The sequence below is a fragment of the Diplotaxodon limnothrissa genome, linkage group LG1 (assembly GCF_057381915.1).
Source record: "Diplotaxodon limnothrissa isolate DT_005_m linkage group LG1, D_limnothrissa_male_GT1.1, whole genome shotgun sequence".
Lineage (NCBI taxonomy): Eukaryota > Metazoa > Chordata > Actinopteri > Cichliformes > Cichlidae > Diplotaxodon > Diplotaxodon limnothrissa.
In genome coordinates this window covers 8,247,578-8,273,833 of record NC_140596.1, presented here as the reverse complement: position 1 = coordinate 8,273,833, position 26,256 = coordinate 8,247,578, and the positions used below count along the sequence as shown (strand labels likewise).

Sequence of the window (26,256 nt, the reverse complement as noted above, 5' to 3'; positions counted from 1 at the left end):
TTTAATGCTGGTTTATGCTTTATTGAAAATCTAAAGTTCAATTTGATTTTTATGTTTGCTGGATTACATATTTGCTTTTGGTTTCTTTATTCTAGTAAATAATTCTAGAAAACTTCATCATGATTTCAGTGAGTCTTTGATTCCTGTTCTTACTTTATAGGTATTCTGGTGATGACTTTCATTATGCAATCTTGTGTTTTGGTTTATGTCTTGATTTCTTTTCTTCGCATCCCCCAGTTCCTTCATCTAGACTTCCCTCTGTCTCATTTCTGTTTTAACATGTCGGTGTCCCTGTTTTCCTCAGTCTGACATCTTGTTAAGTTCCCTCTACATTCAACACAAATCAGCTTGCGTGCTCTCCATGAGTATGCTTCATCACCACAACCTGGATGACTGATGTTATTAAAAAATAGTGACAAGTCAGAACATATATGACATGTATACTGCTTAGTGTTAACAGGGGTCCCAATTTGTTATCTCTCTCCCCCACATATTTACATAATGCCCCCAGATTTGCAAGACTACAAAAACCTTTGTGGTATCTGAAATCTCTAACGTTTCTGATGCTTCTGATCCAATAAGGGAAACTGAAAAGTTGGGAATGGAGGGATAGTGGATAGATAGAAGGGGTAAGGACCCTTAGAGAGGAAGTAGAAACTGAGAAAATATGTGATAAATGTGATAAAAGGAAACAGGAGACAGTATGATAAAATGTTAGGGAGGAAGGACACAGGAAGGTTGAAAGAAAAAAACAAAGCATGACGGGCCAGAATGGATGGATGTGTCAAGGGATAACATGAGGAGTAGATAAAAAATAGAAAAAGTTCAAGTGACAGTAATGGATTCAGAGTGTGATGAATGAAAGAAAAGAGTTTGAAATGAGAGTGAATGTCATGTGGATGTGAGCGGAGCAGAGGTGATGTCCTCCTAAGGGAACATCTCATTCACCCAGAGCGACCCGTCAGCAGAGCCTCACTCAGCACTCCACCACATGTAGTCATCTAGGTGGGAAGCCAGCTACAGGAGAGAAAGGAAAAACACACAGCACAACCTGCCTGCATGCTCTGATTTCCACTTTCTGATCTTTTTATAGACCTTTACAGGCGAATCCCCCACTGAGGCGAACGCTCCAACTGCCAGTGCGCAGCTTTCTTCCATATGGATCAAAAAGATGCCTCTCTTTCCAAAGTCACACAACACCTCCTTTACTTTTCTTTCTTTTTTTGTCATCTTGGCACCTTTCTTTAGCTCTCCCTGCTGTGCATGTTTTTGTTTCTTTTTAGTTATACATTTGCATTAATAAGGGATATACTGGTTGCTTATGGACCAGCACGAAATGCAAATGGTTGTTTTATAACGACTACTGCAAAATTGTGTTTTTCTCCAGATTTTATCATAATTACATAAGCTACAATTTATGTCAAAATTAATTTGTTAAATATGGGCAAAATCTGGGTAAAATATTGCATATCACTGCATTAGCCTTCCTTACATAAACAAAGAAATCTCTTTCTAAACTCCAAGGCTGAAAAAAAGTGAAAACTACATAATGGACGTTTCTTGAATCGATGGTTTCTTGAACACTTGGCATAGCATCAAGCCAAAACTGGGCAGGAAAAACAGTTTGGAGGGATCATGAGTCTCTTCTTGTTCTTTTTACTGCTCTTTCCCAAGTTTCTGGAGTTTTCTTTGTGCAAAATGTCAACTTGCTATCAAAGAAACATGCACGCAGAGGCTGTTATATAACTTATCTAAGTTATTTAAATTGATGAATGCATGTTGGGTGAATGCCAGTAGTAGCATGCCAAATTATATTAGTTCTCATGTCGTGAGTGCCATTTCAAAATTTGCTTGATGACTCATTTCCGTTGTTTGTGTTTTGCTGTTGATTTTTTTTTTTTAACAACTAGTGATTTCAGTACTTTTTAAATATACATTTTATTCCAACTAAGCCTTCAAGCTACCCCATTTAATATCACTAAGTATCTAAGAATGTGAAGAGTCCCTTTAGGATTCAGAGCTGAGGCAAAAGCCAAATCTAATGCAATAAATCCAAAGGAGAAGAGAGAGAGTTTAAGACCCTGACATAACACAAGGTGTCACAGAGCAAAGCTCACACACAGAGACACACAAGGATAACCATCATCACAATCTATCAGCCTCTCAATGAGTTAATCAATCACCTCAGCATGTCAATCAGTCAGTCAACAAATTGGTCAGTCAGTTAGACATTGAATGATTTGGTCTATATGAACTTTGAAGTTAGGGAGTCATTCACCCGGAAATAAGTGTTAGTTCAGTTTTTACTGCTGAAACTTTACACGCACTCCTCACTCAGCGGGACCGTGACACCAGAGACGTTCCCTTGTGGCCTCATCTTACCCTTTCCCAGGACACAAAGGTCCTAAGAGGTGAAATTATCAGGACACAAGCAAAGGCTGCTGGGTCAAATCAAGAGCGACTAAAGTGTTTCCTGTCACACTTAGTTCTTTTTCCCTAAAGAGATCAGCCGTTATCATTTTTGACAAGGACAAAGACGGGACCAATTTCTCAACACTAACACAACACTAACATATCTGGTTAGCACAAAAACTGTCAAAGCTGTGTAATCACCTTCTCTTCAAACCAGCATCTAACATGTAAAAAACTTGTTGTTTATTACATTTGACCTGACCTCTACCCCAGCATTAATACTGAGGCTACTAGACGGAGGCCTGGCTTGTGTCTCCCCAGAGCAAAGCAGAGCTCAACTAGAAAGAGGGAAGCTGGAGAGTGGAGATGGAGATGGAGTCCAGGCATGGAGGTGAGTCAGACTCCGTCGGGTCCCAGAAATGAACACTTTAAATGTTTCTGGGTGACACATAGGGCGGCTGTGGGTGGAGGGGGTTGTGTTTGGACTTGGTGCTTGGGAAGGAATCTATGCCTCTTACTGAGCACTTTGAAAGTTTCCATACATGTAAATATTTTCACCTCATCTGTTCTGACCAAAAGATATAGAAAGTAAAAGAAACATGCTGAACTTTTGTTTAGCAGGATGTTCTAATTGTGCTATAAATATACATACACTGTGGCATGACCTTTAAAACCACTGCTATCCACTCTTCAAGTATTTCGTGACAGGACTACATGTCTGCTACGGAATATGATTACAAGAACGGGAATCATCTGGGAAACATAAATGGCATGTGCACCAATCTTTCTAGGAGATGTTTAAATATTCCTCTACATGGCTGAAAACGTTGACTGGCTGGTGGCACAAGATGAACAGTCAGGTACATGGCAGAGGGTGTTACCCAAGCAGTGCTCAGTTTCATGGTAATCAAATCAACAGTTACGGGGATATTTTAGTCTGAACCAACGAACTGAAATAACCTGCTATCAAATTGACTTTAGAGCCACATCACTGTGTAGTTAAAACCAAACTGGGACGGATCATTCTTTCCTTAATAAAATGGATTTTCTGCACAGAAATGTATTGTTTAAAATCAAAAGAGAAACTCTGGCCAAAACTGCTTTTTGGAAACTGCATACAGCTTTCATCTGATATGAAATGCATTTGAATGCCAGGTACTGCAGTCGGCATGCAATCACAGAGGCGAAACAGCAGGATTATTGAAGGAAGCAGTTGTGGGTAGAAATTTAAGGATGAATTAAACTAAACCTCATAATGTTAAAGCTTGTATTATACCTTTGACCAGTGGAGCGCTTCAGCATGTGTGTTCCTTCACTTCTAGCCTAATCATAGGCAAACATCATATTAAATACAGTTAACAGGTCATTTATACAGGGGTTAACGTTAGAACATACATTTGCCAGTAATATTCTGGCCTGCTTTTAGATCCTCCATGCTGACTTGAAGTGAGGACCGCGAGTGAAGAATTTCCTCTATGGACGATTTTCAGACAAATAGAAAAGACGAATAGTGAAGGTGAAGGAAAAAATGTGTGGAAAGGCTCAAGATCGTAGTGATATCAGAAACCCCCGCAAAGAAGCTTTAGAGGGAAAAATTCAGCCAACATGACCAAGGACTTTGTGACTCAGACCTGAGATATTCCTGGAACCAAAGTCAGGGAATGATTGCAAATGCAGTCAACTGCACAGCATTTACTGACTTTAGAAATTCCTCCCACATATGGCTACAACTTTCTAATGTTGTCAAATAAAATAATATGTAAAGCTGCAGTTCTTTCTTCAATAGCCACTGAATTCAGTAATTCTCTCTAAATATAGTAGTAATTTTACTGATGGTGACAGAACATGCTGTTTTCAGTGCAATAGTAAAACCCAGAATCAAATATTCTTTCTACAAGAAATGTGCATAGAGTTGTGAAGAGAGTTTCATGCTTATGACGATGTGACGCTTTTGGCTGAGCTGTTGTCTTAGCTAGCTGTACACTTTGCTTCAGTGGATAGTAATAATAATAGTTCTAATTATTAGCAATGCTAAGTCATCTTGTTCCAGTGTATTTAACTGAAGGCAAACTTCTCTGCACCTGATTTCCTGATTTCCTGAACTCACACTACAACAAATGAAATAGACAAAAAGTTTGTTATGGGTTGAACTTTTAAGCCTCATAGAACACAGAAATCTGGTAAAAGTACTACGTTTATCATGCTATTTTATGTCTTACTGAGCACTTTCACACACTGCTTTTATTCTATTCTCACAGACATCAGTGGATGTTTTAGATAAAATTTGTGGTTCTTACCCAAAACTTTGACATGCAGACTGGCGCAGCTGGAGACTGAACCAATGACCCTCCAAATGAAGGAGAACTCACTCTACCTAGCCACAGCCACCAATTGCAAAGGAAATGTCCACATCCTCTCTATACTTGAAAAAAACATTATGTTATCCTACAGTCTGTAAATTAATCCCAAAGATGAATACCGCTTAAGAACTTCTCGGATATGATGGAATAAAAAACTATAATGATCCCGTTGGGAGGGATGGATCATTGTAACAACAAAAGTAGCATAAAGTATGGAAACAATTAGGATCAACCATGTCTCCCTAACATTTATCACCATCCCCTACTTGCATACTGTAGCATGATGTTATGGGTGTTATCTACTGCAGTAATGAGCCCTGCAGGGTATTTAAACTAGAAAATGTCAATCATGTGAAAAAATTTGTTTATAGTTTAGTGGAGCACATCAGTCTTCCATCTGACTCCACAGCTGAGAGCGCTTAAAGCACGAGGGCAGAAAATTAACTCCCATCATCATAAACCTGCAGTAACTGCCAACACAGACAATACAGAGACAATTCATACATTCTCATGTATAAACATGCAAACTGGCACTCACACTCACTCAGAAACAGGGTACAAATCATGTACATTTGGCTTGGCCAGGCTGAAATTTGACCACCAGTGAAGACAGAATAAGAACACAAAGTGGGTAGAACAATAGAAATGCAGAAATTGAGCTGATTCATCTTCATTGCTGTGAAAGCCACAGTGGCGAGGGGACATGCGGTCTTTGTTTAGATGGTGAGTTTAGTTCTGCACAACACCAGGAATCCCCCCTGAGACCGAGACATGTCATTTACATTTCAGGCATTCAACTAACATTAAGGCAGATGGAATACAGCAGAGGAAGGCAACACCAAAGCTGAGATAATCAGCGAAATAAACATTGACAGCAACCACTTGCAAAACATGGTGAGTCAGAGCTTCATTGTGCTGACAACAGTTTGGACTAATTTGTATTTATTTAATGAATGCAATACCAGATTCATAAGCGAATGTCCAATATTTGTGAAATATGACTGTCAAACATTAAAAGATCCTTTTCATAAAAGTGAAACAGCTCGTGGTAAGAGCAACCATGATTTAAGTTCCATAATTTCCTTTGCTGTTTTCACAGCAACTAAGCTCATTTTCTTTGGAAGGTGTGAATTTTTCCAAACGCCTAACATGTCTTCTTCAATAAAAGCTATAGAAATAGCACATATTCCCAGATTATTTGAATATGAGAGACCAGTGCCAGGTAAAGAAATACAATCCCTGAGAACCAGAAATTCCTGGAAAATGTACAGCCTGTCTGGACACTGCAATGCTGCGGGTTGAGATTAGACTGTCAAACTGACCCGGTGTGGGTCACATACAATTGAAAGACTTCAATTGTCCACTTATGGCTTAGCCACGACAACTCAGCATGGCAGGCCTGTCAATCTGTGGGTTTCTTTACATGTACAGAGGTCATGTGAGGTTATAATACAAACTATTTTCAGCAGAATTGCATTTGGTATTCTACGGAGGTCTTTGTAAAGAGAGGGAGTCAGCATTGTCGCCTCAGAATAGTGTAGGCTTTCTCACTCAAGGCTATGACAAAATGCTGTAAGATTGTGGATGGAACCTACGTTTTGTCTCACATATTAGATTAATCAGTGATTTGACATCGCCCAACATTCCAACATGTATCATCCTTCTGGAAGACTAGGGCAGATGCATGGTTTTGCTTAACCAGAAAGACTATCATGAAACAATTTTGTCACTGCTCAGTGACAAAAATACTCATGACCCTGTGAAATGAGACCCAGGTAGTGGTTACCGGAAGAGGGTGATATATTGTCTGAAGTAGTCAGAACAAGAAAATGCTATTAACCCAGGGAAAGCTACGCCAAGTCTGTATAGTTTACCAAAGATACATAAACAGGGTGTACCTTTAAGACCAATTGTCTGTATGATCAATTCAATCACCTATAGCATCTCAAAGTTTCTGGCTTTGATCCTCAACCCGTTGGTAGGTAGCTATAAACACCACATCAAGAACACCCTGGTTTTGTTGAGAAGGTAAGAGATGTTATTATGGAGGATGTTACATCTCTCTTCACTTGTGTTCCAGTCACTGAAGCAGTGGTGGTAATTCGTAAGAGATTACAAGATAACTCTAATCTCAGCAACAGGACCACTCTCAGCATTGACCAAGTGTGTTTGCTTTTGGAACTGTGTCTTCATTCTACATATTTCACATACAATGGTCAGTAATGCAGGCCGATGGGTCTGCCATGGGTTCCCCAGTTTCACCCGTTGTGGCCAACGTGTACATGCAAGAAGTGGAAAACAGGACTCTGTTATCCTACCCTGGAACACCACCAAGTCAGTGGTTCAGGAATGTCGATGACACCTGGGTGAAAATCAAATGTGAGGACGTAACACAACTCACTGATCACATTAACTCGGTGGACAACACATCAAGTTCACCAAGCAGGAGATGGTAAGTGGCAGAGTAGCCTTCTTAGACTGAGAGATTTCCATGAGTAATTGGGGACGTTTAAAAGTTGTAAAATGTGTACCGTAAACCTGCGCATACACATCAGTATTCAAGTTTTGACTCTTGTTGCGGTTATCCCAGCTGGACATTTGTCAAAGCTGGGAAGGCACCTAAAGAAAGCTCCAGGTGACCATTGATCAATGACAATTGACCATTGATCAGTTGACATTGATCAATGGTCTTTGTCAGTGGTTGTTGATCAATGGTCTTAATAATTTGCATATTAATGGTTATGAAACTGACCTCACAACCCATTGTTTGCCAGTGGTGCCTTTTTCCGTTATTGTGCAAATACACTGTTTATAAGTTGGGGAAACCTGCAGTCAGCTGAGACTGAAGAAGTCACTGGATTGACAAAATGTTTCTCCCACTGAAAACATTACGTCCACATGAACAGAATCAACTTTTGTGGATTACAGGGGTGTGTCCTGCCTTTTGGCTTGTGACTGCTGAACAAGACTCCAGTTTCTAAACAACCCTAATTGAATTAACAAGATGGATGGATGGATTAATGGAAGAGCAGATAGATACAATAGAATGATTTTCCTAGGATTCTATACGACCAAGCATTTTTGCAACCAGAGGGGCTGCCCCTTGCTGACCATTGAAGAATATAATTAAAGAGTGGCTGTATCCACCCTGCATATAGAGTTTATGCCCCATCATCAAAAGGCCAATTTTCCAAAAGCTTATCTCTATCCCAATTAATAGGTTGCCAGTCTATGGCTGAGTAAACAGAGAGAGATAAATTAAAATATATGCACACATAGGACCAATTTTAAATCACCAGTTAATATAACAGAGACCTTTAAACTCCACACAGAAGGGCCCCAGTCATCCAGCAGATTCAAACCCAGGACCTTAATGCTGCGAGGAGGTAGTACTAACTACTGCAATACCATAAAGCTGTAAAATAAAGCAACAACGAAATAACACTGTGACTTCCCAAACTGCATTGTCATTGAGCATGCCCATAACTAAAAATACCCAGGATAATTTAGACAGTTAGGTTTAAATGCTCCAAATTATTTGTAATTGTCTTCCTTATTATAGTGATGGCCAATTAAGATGTCATGTGTGTAGCTCTTCATCAGCATGCTGAAATATTTTAGTTGATCAAATGATTTATTCTTATCTTGTAACAATTGCACATTTGCTAACTTAGATATATAAAAAAGTGCATGTTCTGTATTATCTGCCCAGATATACCACTTTGGCTATAGCACATGCTAATTCAATGCAGGTTCCTCCTGATGTTGCTCACATGTGTAAAATAATATAAAAAGCAATAAAACAACAGGATTCATGAGTGACTGAGCCAAACAAGACCTCACACAATGGAAGTTGCCACTTTATCTGCTCCATTTATCCCTTTTAGGGAATAAATCTGGCTCTAATGCATGTTATCAATACAAGAGGGATACACTGCAGTTCTTTGACCTTAAGCCTTTTAGAACATGTTCATTCATCACAATACTAGCCACTGCAAGCTTGACTGGTCAAGTCCAGTAGATGGTGACAAAAAATAAGAGAGAGTAAAAGCCAGTTGCACTAAAATTGATGTTGCCCATGGATAAGTCTGACACACAGAGCAGCAGTAACTAACAGTAATTGTCTAGAGAAATGTGCTGGATAAAATCCAGAAGATTGATAAATCTATGACGGACGATGAAAACCAAATATGCGAGTCTCATGAAGTACCTCTTTTAATACAGATGAATACGTGGTGTGGCACTCATCAGTTATGTCTGGACAACATACAGCCTACGCTAAAACAGAATTGAACGTCATATATTATATACACAATGAACCAATCTGGTTTCCCCCTGAAGTCATCTGTGAAATCTTTTTGATCCAGGTCTGTGCTGAACAGAGAACAAAGAAAAGCATGGCAAGGAAAATACAACCTCATCTAATCCACCTCCTCCAGCACCACAGATCTCTCATAGAGCCAGAAATTAAACAAGACACAGAGCCTGTTACAGTCTAACCTTGAAAGCAAACAGATCACATGGTCTGGCCTCACACCAGACCTGGTGCCTCATTTATTAAAAGATATTCTTACACCAACAAGCAAACCTCAGCCAAAGTTTGGCTTCAGACAAAACTTATCTCGGTGTCAGCATTAGTGATCCATGTTAACTTTTTCATGTTGTGTGTGATGTATCAGGAGGTGAAAGTCTTATAAAGTACCATAATGTCTGCATAACCTTTGTTTCAAAACACACAGAATACAATGTCATTTTCTGGAGATTATGAGTAATAAAGAAAAAGCACGAGAGAGGGGCCAGTTACTTCAGGTAATATTTCATAACTTTAGAGGATTGCTCCACACTATATCCCTCTAATCTTTGTTCAACTTTACTTGACTTTGTACATATTACATAAAAACTGCCTTTATTAAATGCTGATTCAATAGCTCAACCAAATTTGGTGTTGTTAATTAAAGAGGTTTTTGTCCTTCTCTATGTATAGTATAATAAAAATAGCTAATCACTTCACAGACTGCTTCTACTTTTTAGGTTAAAATACAGGCCTTACTCCCAGGGGAAGGGGGATTCTTTCCCGAAATGTTTTAGCTTTGGACCCAAACTCAAGTTCTGTTTTATTGTCACAGGGCCAGGAGAGTGGAAATCATCTCCGTGCTGATGGAAACTTCAGGGAAAACAACATTAGTGTTGCTAAACACTGAAATTATACATTCTCTAGTAGTTATCAAAGAGAATCAACAACACAAGTTAAAAAAAAAAAAAGAATGCTCTGAAAGGTTATCTGACACGTTTATCTTCACCGAGGATCGTCATTTAATCTCTATGTAATGACCCTTGGGAATTTTTTTATTTTTCACTCCCAAGTGGATATGTAGAGTTTCCAAAAGGGGATAAACTATGTGGATTTGTGGAAATGACACAGCAGAGTGGTTTAGTGGTTGCAGAAACTGTTCCATAACCTCAGAATAATTCATGTTCAATTCGCCCTACAAGGATTAACAGGCACTCATCATTTCCTGTCACTCTTCTAGGGAAAACAATAGATATAAATGTATGATATAGAGTAACTGACTGTTGTCACACTTAGTGGCCAAGATTTTAGGCCCTCGGGGGTCCAAGGAAAATCCATATGTATGATCTGAGTGACAGCTGCACAGCTTACCTGAAGCAAGTGCCATTCTTCCCATCGGCCCTAATGCAGGGATATTCCACCGTCAAGATTTTATTATCAGGACACTCCATTCTAAGCAAAAAAAGGAAAAAGGAAATATGATTGATTGGCACTGTTTTCCAGCAGTGTTAAGCTACATAGTAATAAAACATGGTGTGGGGAAGTACAAGCAAAAAGAGATCCAAGGTTGGATTTGAAAAGGGGGATGTTACAGTTTAGCATGGAATTCCCCCATATTCAAAGTTTGATACCACAGGGAATCCAAGCTATTATTTGAAAGTACAGTTACATAAAAGACCGGTGTGAATCTAGTCTGCATGTATGCAAATGCATGGCATTATTGGAGCCCAACTGATTTTTAAAAATTTAGATTTCAGTTTTTGAATTGATATTTGAGGGTTTACCCTGATTCACTTTTAAAAGTATATATGAAAAATCTTCTGTTCTTTACAGTTGCAGTTTCTCCACCTGGATAAGTTTATGCTTTTATTTGTTTTATATTTTTGTAAATTAAAGTATAAATTTTGCAGTGTTTTAATCAAATAAACAAGATACTTAATGTCTTTTGACTTGCACTTACTTGATAATACAATTATATTGTTAACGTAAACTCTAAACTAAATGAATACAAATTTTACTGAAAAGGTTTTGGTGAACTTGGTGTTGACCAAGAAAGGTTTAGAGTGGCCAGATTTACAATGGATAAATCATACAGTTTGGATATTGCTAGACTATTACAGGCAACTATTTATTTGATATTTGTGATATTGCTTACAACACTTTGACTGTCTGGTAACATTTTTCTGTCAGTTTTCAATATCATAAGACATAACAGAAGAATCCCAGAGAATATTGTTAATTTAGAAACATAATCCCAAATAACTACTCTGACATTTTCATAAAAACTTAACAGCCAAAGAAACAGACTAATATATCAATACAGTCATATTTCCTGTGTGCACAGCCACTACTAACACTACCAGAGGTAGTAATGTGCTCGAGCAAGAAGGGCATCAATCACAGCGGTAATTTTCATTTCTCCGTAATAGAATCCGATGAACACACATACCCTGGAAACATAAATCTGAAGATGCAATGCCCATGTTTTCATGTGCTTGGACAAACGAAACTCTGGTTAATTACCCCGTGTTTAACCTGTTGCTTTGCGGTTTAGTGGTTTCCTCTTGTCTTCTACAGAATATTAGGAGCATGTGCTCCATTCCCATTGACTCCTCACCTCCTGACCTACTCTCTCCGGGCATCTTAACAGCATCTGTCATATTATGTCTGAGCACAAGCAACATTTGGCTCTCCTCACCGCAACCGATTTCAACCATTTGGACTTTCCCTTTGCTTTTTGCATTTCCTTGAGCATCACATTAGATTAGACGCGCTGCAGCGGTTCATCCAGGGGTCTCCGTGACAGGCTGCTCACAGAGCATGTCGCAAAGAGCAGAAACCCATAAAACGTAGACTAAACTCTGTTATGATTTCTGGCACCGTATGCTAATCTGACAATGAAATAACTGTTTTGAGGTTTAATTGAATGCCAAACAAATGTAATGAGTGGAGTGGTAGCTGCCAAGAAACTTGCAGAGCTCCAATCTCACATTAATTCATAAAACCACCGTAAAGCATAAATAAACGATAAGTCAAACATTTTCGTGCAGAAATTTGTGCTACTTTTGAAACTTTTTATACTTCAAGATAGAAACGCACATAATACAACTTCTCGTAATTATGAGCGCAGCAGACATAGTTTCATCATCACACTGCCGTTCATTAACAATAAACAATATTGCTTATATGTGACCCACAACTAATATCTCTGAGACTTACCCTGAGGTGTCCATTGCAAGCGTCGTCCTGATGGAGCTGGCACCAGATTCCCAGAGGAAAACGACACAGAAAACGCAAAATGGTAAAAGAGTCGCACCATAAAGCTGACCCATGTCCCTTTTTGCGCTCCGGGACAAATGATCTTCTCGAGTGAAAACGCCTTAACATCCGCCAAACGCCACTGTTTTCATCTGTCAGTGACCCGCGCGGGTAGTGCCATCAAAATATCACAAATCCCTGTCAAGTATCCCGCAGAGGAGACGCACATGGAGCCTGTAGGATAATAAGTGCTGCGCAGTGCGTCCGAAGCCCCCTTCCCAACTTTACGCACTAAGGCAAAGACCTCTTGGAGAGCTACTGAAGGGTTTACAGCTCACTGTGTTCTCACTAATCCCCCCTGGATTTACATTCCAGCCTCCAAAGAAGCGACTTAACGCAACTAAGTATACAACCTTACTCCCCATTGGTGGTGATGACGTTAAACATAATAATGATAAAACAATAAATTGGCTAAACAGCATACATGAACCTAAATGACCCCCAGGCTTTACCGCTGTATTTGATAAATACATTCCTTGGAAGAAAGTCAAGCACCCGTGGCGTTGTAAAGACTTTTTAAAAATGCTTTAATAAGATTGAAACTATAACTGGTGTAGGAAAAAAAAACTACTAGGCTGGCCTGATGAACTGCTCAGAGCATACAAAAATATCAAGAAAATGCAAAAATATGTTCGCAATAAAGCAAAGCTTCCAGTTAGACATTTGAAATGTGGACATTGTGAGTTTATCTCCAAACAGTTTCATCATGTTTGGATTTCATTTTGGAAACAGCTTTACTGAGTCTGTCCTGCCTTACTCAGAAAATCAGAAATGCACTTTGACTGGTGGAGTAGAATGTTGTTTCCTAGAAGCGGCAGCCCCCTGATAGATTTTTTGGAGAGATCCATGAAACATGCATTAATAGTAATAATAGTTTTATAAATAAAGCATGTATTTGCTCTGGTCAGTGGCCTGAATTTATATTTGGTAAACATTATTTAAATTTAGATTTGAATACTTAATTCATAGAGCTCATGAGCTCTAACCTTCTAACCTCTTTGGCACCAAAATGACTTGACTTGACTTTACTTCAGTCTATTTTATTGTCTTGCTGCCATTCTATAAGACCCAGTAACGGGTTGAGTGTAATTGATCAGACACTCTTCTTTCATAGTATGCAAACGTTTGAATGTCATCTGCATACTAGACCAGGAAGTTTGTTGAGTGAGTTTGTGAAGTCTCAGAGCCAGGGAAGTATTTATTTCTTTGATGTTTGCAATATCTAGCAAAGGGTGGAGTGATTTCTAATAAAAAAGAAACAAACAAACAAATTCCTGGTGTCAGCAGAGGCTGGACTTGGTTTAGGTCCCAGAAATGAAACCACAATCTCCAAGATCGATCCAGATCTAAAACTTGCTAATTTCATGAGATGCTCAATGCATGGTTTCCAACTTACAGCCAGTCAAAGACAAATTATCTCTTCTGTTGTTGTCCTGTGAGCTAATGCAGAACACTGAAAACATTTTATATGCTGTAAATAGGCATTCAATTTCTTGCAAATTGTATAGAGCATCAAACTGAAGTTACTGTTGACTGCTGACAATCTGTCACTGTGGACAATTCTAGAACTGAACATGGTCAGTGCAATTAAAGCACATTTGTCCATTTGCTTGGCTTGGAAAATATCCTGAAGGTGGAGTGGGTACAATTTATAATGCACCCTATATGATTTTTTTTCTCTTTTTTTTTGTAAATAGCCCCTGTGCAGAGGTCAGTTTCTATGCATACTAATTATCCACCCATTATTTTTAATCATACTTGCAATCACAGCCTGATTGCCCAACGTAACATTTGCCATGGGCTTTTAGCAGTGGATTGTGTGTCACTATCTGATTAAGTCACCATACTATCCAGCAAAATGTTTGTTATTTTTTACATTATGATAAATTTCACTATGCATCATGACATTAAAGGAAGTCTTGTTAACTGTACATTTAATTTCTTTTTATTAGGAATGAAAAAATATTCCTCCTTTCCTTTGCAGGTCTTTTATATCAGTATTTAATTCAAGATGAGAAGATTCCGTACCTTTATTTGTCTGCTTGATATATGGCTAATACAAAACAACATTAATACTAATTAGAACTCAACCTGAAAGAGTAATTGAATGAAATCAGAGCCAGATTGTGGAGTGTAGATCAAAATCTTGTTCTTACAACATGAATCTAACGTGGGGGAAAACTATTACCAATCCTGTGATACACTTTTGCAGCATATTACACATACATACATCAGTGTACTAATAATGACATATAGGAGGGTAGTTCATCTTAATTTCACTTACCCAACATAAGCTCCTACACTAAAGATTAAGAACACTTTAGGGGATTTTGCTGCCCGTGAATGGGATACAAATATTTTAGGGAGAGCTGCTTAGTTACCAACTGCATGCCTGTGTTTCTGTGGGCAGCTTTTGATGATTCACTGGAAGAAATAGTGTTATTCATAGTTGTGAGCGACGATCTGCCCAACAGTCACCTTAGAGGGAAGCACAACACACTGGCCAGAGGATGGTCAGGCGATGTTAGCTAAGTCCGTACTCAGTGGTCTGTTACACCGTCACTCCCCTGGGTACGCGGGATTCCTGGCCACCATTCAATAGAAACAGCTGGTTTTATTCACCGCAAATGAATCACACTAGAAATACACATGCACTCACTTACTAGCACTGTATACATGTATACACATAGTAACATGGTCTCTCACATCAAATTAAACTGCACAATCTCCTTTGGCTCCATTCCCTCTAGAATCAAATAAATTCATAAAATACATAAAGTAACATTATTACAGAACCACAGCAAAAAGGCAGCTGTTGAAACTACGGCCTCTGCTTCATTATTACGACCACACAGGCCACGGTTCCTCTTTTCCCATGAAGGAGAGTCTCCTTTCTCCATTTTCTTTGGTTGTGGTTTTTATTTAGTGTTTTTGTATATGCACACAAGCAGGCAGGAACAAATGTGTTTTTCATCGAGGTCTGAGGCTGCATTCTGCTTCGTTACCAACTTCTTGTCACTCATGGATAAGACCAGCCAGTTGTGAAACACATGAAATGAAAGACACATTCAGAGGGAATTTAAGGCTCTTAGTAAAAAAACAGTCGGCTATTCTGCTGTGTTGCTCATTTTAAATTGCACCTGAGAAGTTAGTGCTTACTTTTATCACCTGAGCATTACTTGAATGTTGTCAATGAATAATTGCTTCTAATCGGTTAAAGCAGCTCTTTAGCTATACTGAAGCACTTATCTATAATATAGGTGAACAGGCAGTGCTAACTCTCAGTAGGATTTAAGACTGACCTCAAATGATTTAATGCTAAAAATGTGGTGCTCATATATCAAAGACTTTTGTTTAAGTTAACAGTTTTTGCTGTTAAACATCTCTTTGTTTTTGCCAAGTCCTGCATGAGCCAAATGCACTAAAGTCACTTCAAAGATGTTTTTCATTGGTTTTGGCTGATACCAGCAAAGCATCTGAAACAGCTGATCGTTACCCACTAATGTTGTTCTTTTGTGACATGTCTAAGAATGTTGAGCATGTCCACAATGAGACATAAGGAGCTCCAGGAGTACATCCCTGAATGATATTATCTGTGTTGGATACATAGAGGACATTAATCTCTCTTAAAGCCTTGTCTTGTCTTTCAGACAAATCCATGCAAGTTGAGGCTAAACATCTGAACACAGAAACACGAGAATGAGCCATTAGAACATGTCAGGGAGCAAACAGTCAAAGGATTCATAGGCGCAGGTGCACTGTTCAAAAAGTGGGTTTTACCTAACCCCAAAATACTTAAACCTTTCATGCATGAATTATGACAACCTCAATCAGGATTTTCTTTTCATCTTTAGGCATAAAAAATATTTTTTTCAAAGAGTTTGTTACATGCCCACTTAGGTGGACAACATACGTTTTGACTTATGAATTTGACAAATGAATAAATAATATACACTGTGTAAAAGGTTTATGTGCCAGTATACCATCATCACTGACACAAATACAAGAACACAACCTTTGAATAGCTATCCACTGTAGTGACCACTATGCGTGAAAGGGTTATAAAAGAAAAAATAAGCTAATTTGAAAACAATTTGTCTAATAATATGTGACTGCAACAGGAAAGAACTCTAATGTGGTAATGGTGCAGTATACTGTGAATCCTTAAACCTGTATGTCTGACTGATTTATTTCAATTGTGTGGCTGTTGTTACACTGTGCATGATTTAAAAAGAGAGACCTATTTTGTGGCTGTAATCATTTATTATTTGTATCTGGGTTTAAAATGTCTCGGTTGATGTTGGCAAAGGTGGAGTACATCCAGGACATGTTGTCAGCGCTAACACAGAAAAACAGCAGGTACAAACCTAAACCTTTTCCTGCTACTAGTGCTAACCAATTCGAGCTTTAAACTCAAACAAATGAAAAATAGGATTCAATCATATTCAGTCATTCTTTATAAACATATAGGTATTTATTATTAAAGTATGATGACTTTCTGTTTTCATTATTTCTTTGAAAATGTAGACAACAACCTTACTGTTTTACTTTTTTAACTAGTTGGATTTTTCATTGTCAGATATATATACATACTTATATTGTGTTTCACGAGGTAAGTACACAGGAATACTTTTTTTATTTTGGTCAATTAGATCTTAAATGAAGTAATTATCAGAGGCATAATGTGTTAGAACGGTTAAAAATTACTTTGACTAATTGTACTTCATTATAGTATTTAGTTGCTTATTTATTTTTGCAGGCACTCAAACTTCTTTATACTGAACAAGTAATATTTTCAAAAAACGTCTCCATTGCCAGGTAAACACAGCAGAAAAGTGATGAGCTCATACCACAGAGCTGCACAGACATAACTTATTTTTATGAGTGTGTTCCAAAGACAAATCATTGTAAAGCTTCTCTGTTTTTAGCACACAGAACTCTGTGAAACTGATTTAGTAATAATTGCACTCTTCCAGTTAAAACATAGGTTGTCATAAAATACTGACAAGAAGAGTCGTGAATCATGTTTCTGGTTGGGACTCTTATGCAATTCTGTTTCTATTGTATTGTGTTTAGAAAGTGAGGGAGTTTACAAAATATGCACATTGCATGCCCTTCTTATCACTGGTAAACACCTGAATCTCCAAGCCAAACAACACAGAAGTAATCCATTAGTACCAGGAAGGACAATGTGGAAAAAGTTATTTTGTAATCTGACTGATGTTGCACAATTCAAATGTTTTGTTGCTGGATTTAGCAGTGCTAAAATTTAATACACTGACACTTGACTGAACTTTCTACAAATGCCTTAGCAAGCTTTTTGCTCCTTTTTTTTTATTATTTCTGACAATTTGTTGTTTTTATTGCAGCAGACAGCAGCAGGCTTTGCAGAAACCTTTTCCCAGCAGCTCCGGTCTTTTTATTGCATCTCGTTTTTACATTTTGTCAAGTGTTGAGGTCAGTGTCTTGCAGTACCTGCCTTAATTCAGTCGTCTCTCACTAACATGGACCTGGGAACCTCTGAGTGCTGGGACAAGGTAGGGACTTATATAAACACAGCAGCATTGCTTCTTATTGTTTCATGAAATTCAAACTGGAAAAAGCAGCCCCTATAAAAAGCTCCAGAGATGTAATGCAGCCAGTGGAAAATTATTTTTCTAGTTTATTTTATAAGGTTTTATCCTGCCACCTTCCAATTGCTGTTCAACATCTGATTTTCAACTTGAGATCCAGGCTCCCTTTGGAAAATATGATATTTTGCTGCAGGTTTGCTGTATTGAATAAAATGGAGCTACATGTATGAATCATTTAGGCAAATTTGCCACAACAGTTAAACTACTCTAGTGTCTCGGTTTCCATTTGCCTGCAGTTTATCAAGCACAACGAATTATCAAATCCTGTTCCCCAGGCCTTTTGTCTACATGACCCTTGTATAAGAAAAACTACTTAAGTACTTTCTTATTTTCCACCACTGCTGAGCAGAACCACGCTCTTTGACGTCCTTGATTCTTCTCCTTTTGTTGTGTCTGGCTGCTGCTCAGACAGAGTTGATATAAAATCACTCTTTCTGGATAACATCAGCTTTCTTCTTGTGTTTCATCTAGAGATGTTAAACAAGAAAGACACTGCACGCAAAAAAATCCTGAATAGAAATTTATATAAGTGTTTTGCTGGTGAGTGTCCTGACACTGCTCAAAGCCAAGGTAAAATTAAACACCAACCGGTTTTTACTGGTAGTTCTGTACAGCAGTATTTATATCACAGTCACCATTAAAATTACTGTTTAGACTCTGTCCTGATTAATTTTGGTGGGAGCCTTTTTTTTTTTTAAATGTCCAAATACTGCCCAGAGGCAAGTCAAAATTGCTGCCAAGTGGTACTGTATGACTTGCTTCTAGAAGGACTTTGTCTCATCTGTGTTCCTGTAGTCCCTGTTTTTCACACATCGTTCACTGTACACTTTACAAAAGTATATCAAAAGCGTGCCTCTTTTGCTGCAAATGTGTTTTTAATAGACCTAATACTCAAGACAACTTTTTTGTGACTGTGATACAGTACATAAATTGTGCAGCTGCCTATAAACAATACCATGAGGGTCAATTCAGGCATTGTCTGGGATTTTAAAATCCTTGCAGTATTTCACCCCACACATAGAGACCACATGCTAGCGTTGTGCTGCAGCAAGACCTCACATGCAGCTAAGATTTAGTGCGCACCTCTAATCGCCTGTCATTGTTACTCTCTGATCTGATTAGCTCTATGTTTCTGGGGAGCATTTTAATTGAAGTATAGCAATTAACTGAAGTGGTCTGCTGCTGAGTGGACAGTGAGCAGACCTCAGTTTTGATCCAGTGTGTTAGTACACTGAAACTGAAACCTAAATACGGACGCTGACTCCCCTGTCGCCCTGTCTTACTTTGGTCACAACATCACCATCACAGTTAATTAAGAAATAAAATGTTCCCCATGAGTGTGAATGGAAGGATGAATAATGTCTTTTACATTGTGTGTGTTCTACCACCATCTCTCTGTGTGACTTACTGCATGCAGGAATTTGTCTCAGGGCCACACAGCTGCTCCTGGTATGGTGCCGTCTGATTCACGACAAGAGTTTCGCATTATCTTTCCAGAGGTGTTTAATTTGCAGTTTAACAACGCAGAATTACACATTTTTCTCATTCTGCACCCCGCTTCATGCTGGCAGCATATAAATTAAAAGTCAGTCGGAAGACTAGAGTTCCAACTACGCACACTATTTCACTGTTATGTATCTTGTGTCTGTCTCCATGTGGTCTAGTTTATCTAAAGGGATAGATCCCTGCCAGGTACAGATTCTTGCTGTGGTAATGCATACTTGAAATTCAACAGGCATGTTACAGTAGCTCAAAGACTTTTGGAAATTCTATCATTTTATAAGGATTCTGATACAGAGAACTAAATGCTGGTGTCCCCCATCAGTCCCCCTCAATATTTGCATTGCAGTTCAGTCAGGGGTCTTTGTAAGCATCATAAACCTTGTGAGTCTCCATGTTCAGAAAATTGTTGAGGGCAGAATCTAAAAGGCCCGCTTTTCCAGGCTCTGACCCTGCTGTGTTGTTGCTCTGCTCAGTGTGTGAAGAAAGGTCCGTCCTCTCCCACAACTTGTAACCCCTCTCATCCAAGGAGGTCATGGCCATGTTGGGAGGCATTCCAGACGTAGCTGCTCTTTCTAGCCCATTAAACCAATCAGTGAACACACACAAAGTGTTAGCTTTGTCTGCATGGCCGAGCAAGGGTGCTACTATAGCGGGACTCCCCCCCTGCCTGCCTGATCGGGATTTAATGTAGGGTTAACCCCCTACATCAGTTTACACAGCTTTTTTTTTAAGCCACTTAACAATCTGAGTACCAGTGGCATGATTGATGGAGGTCACACATGGGGCAGAACTTCTTTTTTTTTTAAGAAACCAGAGGGTGCATTCTGTTCCAATTTCACAATAAGAACTAATAACAATGTTATCATTAGGGAGTATTTGAGCGATTACTTCATGTGGTTCACTGCAGTAATTCAAATTTTTATCTTGCTGTCAGGAGTTGGACAACACCACTCTCATATGTTTGCAAAGTATGCAAGTATCTGTTTGATTTGTCCCAAAACTGGCTGAATTGTGGTCTAGACACAGTCTTGGTCACCTGCAACTTCTTTTAATAATATTTTTATTAGACACAGAAGAAGATAGTTGTTTGTCTTTCAATAGAAACCATTACCTAACTTTTAATAAGCCTCCATTCGTCAATAATAGTAATAAAATTATAATAATGGAATAAATTTTATTTATTGCAATCTGCTTTTACACCTGCTGGCTATATGCAGTTGGACAAGCTTATTTCAGAACCCAAAAAGCAGATGGTGGCACGTTCATATATTTTACTTTAAGTGAACCGGTTTAGTGTATTTCATTACATCTAATAAAGCATCGCTATTTATCCCTTTTTTGTTGTTCTGTAGATTGCTTCATCATACCATCATCTGGCAAGCCAAGTCATATCCGTCACAGTTGGCACAGTGTGAGTACACAGCCGCTGTGCTGGACGGGGTGACGTGTTGTGGTCTGAGTTGTGTCAAAGCCACATTTTGCTTGTGAGAGCGTGTGTTTTCAGCTGCTGACTGCTGGGTGCACCTGTGAGAGCAAAATAATCTCCCCATTTCAAAGCTTTCTACAAACTATAAATCATGGCAGAACTCAAAGAGGCAAAATGGTAGTAAATGAATTCACAACTGTGAATAATTGTTTTAGCCGGACCGCAGCTTTTGATGACGGCTATTTATTTTTGAAAGACGAGATGATTGCGTAAAGGTTAGGGCAACATTTGAGTGGACTTGTACAATTTCTCCCCCACTGCTGTTATAAATGAGCATTTCCTTGTTTGGCTAGGGTTGTGTTACACATTGAAAGAAAAAATACAGTAATATTATTTTGTGTTTTTTACAGAGCGGTTTCCTCTTTGCAAGAAAAGAGGAGGATGTGTGAGGGATAAAACACAATGCGGCGTCCTAACAGCTTATTTATCATCAGTTTCATTACAGCTGCATTTAGAAATCCAACAGCTGTTTCAAAACCAAAAAATATATGAAGAGCTTTTTTTCTATGCAGCATTTCCCAAACTTTTTTTTTTTCTACTCATAGACTTTCATGGGTTTGGGGATTGTTTTTTTATATTATTCATGTCCTTCTGTGTTTTTTCTTCCTTTGTTTGCCCCTTGTTCTGCCTTCGTTGTCATGATTAAGTTCACCTGTTCCTTATTATGCCTCTCCTTCATATATAGTATATTCCTCCTCAGCCTTTAGCTGTGTTTGCATTGTCCAATCTTTCACTCACTCCCTCTATTATATAGTGATTTCTCCATGGTAGACTAACTAGCAAACAATTGTAGACAGCTGTTGATACATTACATGGGTGTGCCACTCTTACATAATCATGATCCCGATATTCATAATTATCTTTGATGCTTAAACAAGGGCAGAACATCTGCAACACATTTGAGGCCTACCATTTTTTAAATACATATTGTAACTGACAAATCTCTGCACAACATTTAATTAAAGATGCATGCCACACATCTGTGCACACCTAACCTTATTTACAAGGTGTATGGAGTACCTGATGATTAAGTGCCGGCCATTCTGGCTACCGAGGGAATTTACAGCAGTGATTATTACGGCTGTTTACATTCCCCCACAAGCCGACACTGACCGAGCACTCAGGGAACTGTACAGCGCGATCAGCAGCGAGGAAACCGTACACCCAGAGGCAGCGTTTATCACAGCCGGAGACTTTAATAAGGGAAACCTGAAGAAAGTCTCACCCAAACTCCACCAACACATCCATTTTAACACTCGTGGAAACCGGCAACTCGACCACTGCTACACCTCTTTCCGGGATGCGTACAAAGCCCTCCCCCGCGCCCCATTCGGCCAATCAGATCACCGCTCCATCCTGCTCCTGCCCGCCTACAGGCAGAAGCTGAAACAGGAAGCTCCAACCCGGAGGGCGGTGCACTGTTGGACGGACCAATCGGAGTCTGCGCTGCGGGACTGTTTTGATCACGCGGACTGGGAAATGTTTCACGTGGCTGCTAGGGACATTGATGAATACACAGACTCAGTCTGCGGATTTATCAGGAAATGCGTGGAAGATGTCGTCCCATCCAGAACAGTTAAATCCTTCCCAAATCAAAAACCCTGGATTAACGGAGATGTTCGCGCGGCACTGAGCACCGCCTTTGCCTCCGCGAACACATCGGACTACAAACACGCACATTACCAACTCCGGAAGACGATCAAAGCAGCCAAACGTGAGTACAGGGACAGGGTGGAGCAACAGTTTGACAACCCTCGGAGTATGTGGCAGGGACTAAACACGATCACAGACTTTAGAGGGAAAACCAGCACACCGCAGACCACGGCCTCTCTGTGTGAGGATCTAAACGCATTCTACGCTAGATTCGACACAGCGAACACCATGAGACCGGACAGTGTGCGCACCGCGGATGACGTCAGTGCGCACACTGTGTCTGAGGAGGATGTGCGGAAGTGCTTCAGGAAGGTGAACGCACGCAAAGCTACTGGTCCGGACGGGATTCCCGGCCGCGTCCTCAAGTCATGCGCGGCTCAGCTGGCTGGAGTGTTCACACACATCTTCAACCTTTCCCTCTCTCTGTCTGTAGTCCCAGCCTGCTTCAAAATGGCCACCATCGTCCCTGTACCCAAATCCTCCACCATCTCCTCATTGAACGACTGGCGACCTGTAGCCCTGACCCCCATCGTAAGCAAATGCTTCGAGAAGTTGGTCAAGGACTTCATCTGCTCTGCACTACCCGACTCACTGGACCCTCTACAGTTCGCATACCGCCACAACAGGTCCACTGATGATGCCATAGCCCTGACACTACACACTGCCCTGTCACACCTGGAGAAGAGAGACACGTATGTGAGAATGCTGTTTGTAGATTACAGCTCAGCATTCAATACCATCGTTCCCTCGAAGCTGGACAGGAAACTGCAGGATCTAGGACTGAGCAGCTCCCTCTGCAGCTGGATCCTTAGCTTCCTGTCTGACAGACGCCAAGTGGTCAGACTGGGCAGCATCACCTCATCCCCCATCACACTGAACACTGGTGCTCCACAGGGGTGTGTACTGAGCCCTCTCCTGTACTCACTCTACACCTACGACTGCACAGCCACTAACAACTCCAACATCATTGTGAAGTTTGCGGACGACACTACAGTGGTGGGTCTTATCACCAACGGTGATGAGACGGCTTACAGGGAGGAGGTCAGCGCCCTGACCCACTGGTGTCAAGACAACCATCTCACCCTCAACGTCGCAAAGACAAAGGAGTTGATAGTGGACTTCCGGAGGTGCAGAGAAGTACACACCCCCATCACCATCAACGGCACTGCCGTGGAGAGAGTGAGCAGCTTCCGGTTCCTTGGAGTACATCTGGCTGAGGATCTTACGTGGTCAGTACACACAAACAAAACAGTGAAGAAGGCGCAGCAGCGCCTCTTCTTTCTCAGGAGACTGAAAAGATTCGGCATGAGCCCCCGCATCCTCAGGACCTTCTATCACTGTGCCATTGAGAGCATCCTCACTGGATGCATCACCATCTGGTATGGCAACAGCACCGCCTACAACTGCAAAGCTCTCCAGCGAGTAGTGCGGTGCTCTGAACGGATAATTGGAGGTGAGCTTCCCTCCCTCCAAGACATCTACAGGAAGCGGTGCCTGAGGAAAGCGGGGAGGATCATCAAGGACTCCAGTCACCCCAGCCATAAACTGTTCAGACTGCTTCCATCAGGAAGGAGGTTCTGCAGCATCCGGTCCCGTACCAGCAGACTGAGAGACAGCTTCTTCCATCAGGCCATCAGACTGCTGAACACGTCATAGACACCTCAGCTTCACTACTGGAACTTTAACATTATGCACTCCATACTGTACAGTAATGCCACTGTTTTGCACATGTCTCACTCTGTATATTTATTTTATATATTTTATTTATTGTTTACTCTATTTAATTTGTAAAATATGTGTACACACACACACACACACACACACACACACACACACACACACACACACGTAGAAAAATATTTAGTATACACATCCAGAAATGCATATACTATTATATATTGTACATATATTTATTAGTTTCAGATGTAGCCATTCTTGTATTTTGCTTGTTTACATTATTGTATTTGCACAACTCTGTTGCTTGTGAAGCTCGCACACAAGAATTTCACTCACATGTGCTGTACCAATGTACCTGCACATGTGATGTGACAATAAAAGTGATTTGATTTGATTTGATTACAACATACATGAAGCGTATCCACCTACCAGAGCATGATGAAGCTGCATCTGTGGAATTACGTCAGATAAATTAAAACTACATTTTGTTTTTTAGAATAGCCTTTATTGTCATTGTACAGAGTACAACGAAATTGGAGTGCCACTCCCTTGGTGCAAGTTTCAATAATAAATATAAATGTAAAATATAAAAAGTACAAAAAAAACAATCGTAAGTACTCAAACAATAGTATGTACAATATATACAGGATAGCAGCATTAATATAATGACAGTATGAATAGCAGCATAATATAATGACAGTGACGGTATGGAATAGGTTCAATTGTTTTTGTGCTTATTTACTACGGTGATAGCTCTGGGAAAGAAGCTATCCCTGAATCTGTTTGTCCTGGTTTTATGTGACCTGTACCGTCGGCCTGACGGTAATAGTTCAAACAGTTGGTTGCTGGGGTGAGAGTGGTCCTTGATGATATTGCCAGCTCTGCTGAGGTACCGAGAGTTTGCAGTGACCTCCAGGCTGGGCAGAGAGCAGCCAGTGATCTTCTGGGCTGTGTTGATGACCCTCTGCAGTACTTTCCTGTCTGCAGCTGAGCACCCTGCATACCATGTTGTTATGCTGTACGTTAGGATGCTCTCTATGGTGGCTCTGTAAAATGTCACCAGCAGCCTCTCCTCCAGGTTGTTCCTCCTGAGCACTCTCAGAAAGTGGAGACGCTGCTGGGCCTTTTTAACCACCGCTGTAGTATTTGCAGTCCAGGAGAGGTCATCAGATATCTGCACGCCCAGAAACCTCATGGAGTGTACCCTCTCCACACAGCTCCCGTGAATGTAAAGTGGGGCCGGGTCTGCTCTGCCCTTCCTGAAGTCCAAGATAAGTTCTTTAGTTTTCGTGGTGTTCAGTTGGAGGTTGTTAACTGAACACCACTCAGTCAGTCTGTTGACCTCATCTCTGTAGTCCGACTCATCCCCCCTTGAGATGAGTCCAACCACTGTGGTGTCATCCGCGAACTTTATGATGGTGTTTGAGAGATGGGTAGGGGAGCAGTCGGATGTGTAGAGCGTAAACAGGAGGGGACTCAAAACACATCCTTGTGGAGACCCGGTGCTGAGTGTGATGGTGCTGGACCGGTGGGGGCCGAGTCTGACAGACTGTGGTCTATTTGTCAGGAAGTCCTTGATCCAGAGGCAGATGGGGGTGGAGAGTCCCAGGTGAGACAGTTTCTGGACCAGGATCTCCGGGATGATATGATTGAATGCTGAGCTGAAGTCTGAAGTAAACAACAGCATCCCCACAGTTGCTTTGGCTCTGAAAATATTCCACAAGAGAGCTATTTAACAACATATTACTTATTTGTTATTTAGAGTAACAACTAATGTGTGTTAGGTGTTTTACCTTGTAAATCATTCTGCTCAGGCACAGGAGAACGCGGACCGTTTTATAGTTCTGTACAATAATTTTTGATTTTGTTAGGTGATGCTTTTGTAACACCTACAGTGTTACAGGATAAGGGAAACAACATACC

At 40.2% G+C, this 26,256-nt stretch overlaps 1 protein-coding gene across 1 annotated transcript in view; it reads right to left on the bottom strand.

The window, feature by feature from the left end:
• LOC146639364 (collagen and calcium-binding EGF domain-containing protein 1-like) overlaps positions 1 to 12,638 on the bottom strand; it is a 37,746-nt gene extending 25,108 nt beyond the window's left edge. Inside the window, exons 1-2 of the mRNA XM_085352068.1 lie at positions 12,283 to 12,638; positions 10,435 to 10,515 (exon numbers count right to left, since the gene is read on the bottom strand). Of these exons, the coding sequence (XP_085208194.1) occupies positions 10,435 to 10,515; positions 12,283 to 12,395 (194 nt within the window). The 5' untranslated portion in view covers positions 12,396 to 12,638. The remainder of the gene's footprint in view (positions 1 to 10,434; positions 10,516 to 12,282) is intronic.
• Positions 12,639 to 26,256: the final 13,618 nt, after the last annotated feature.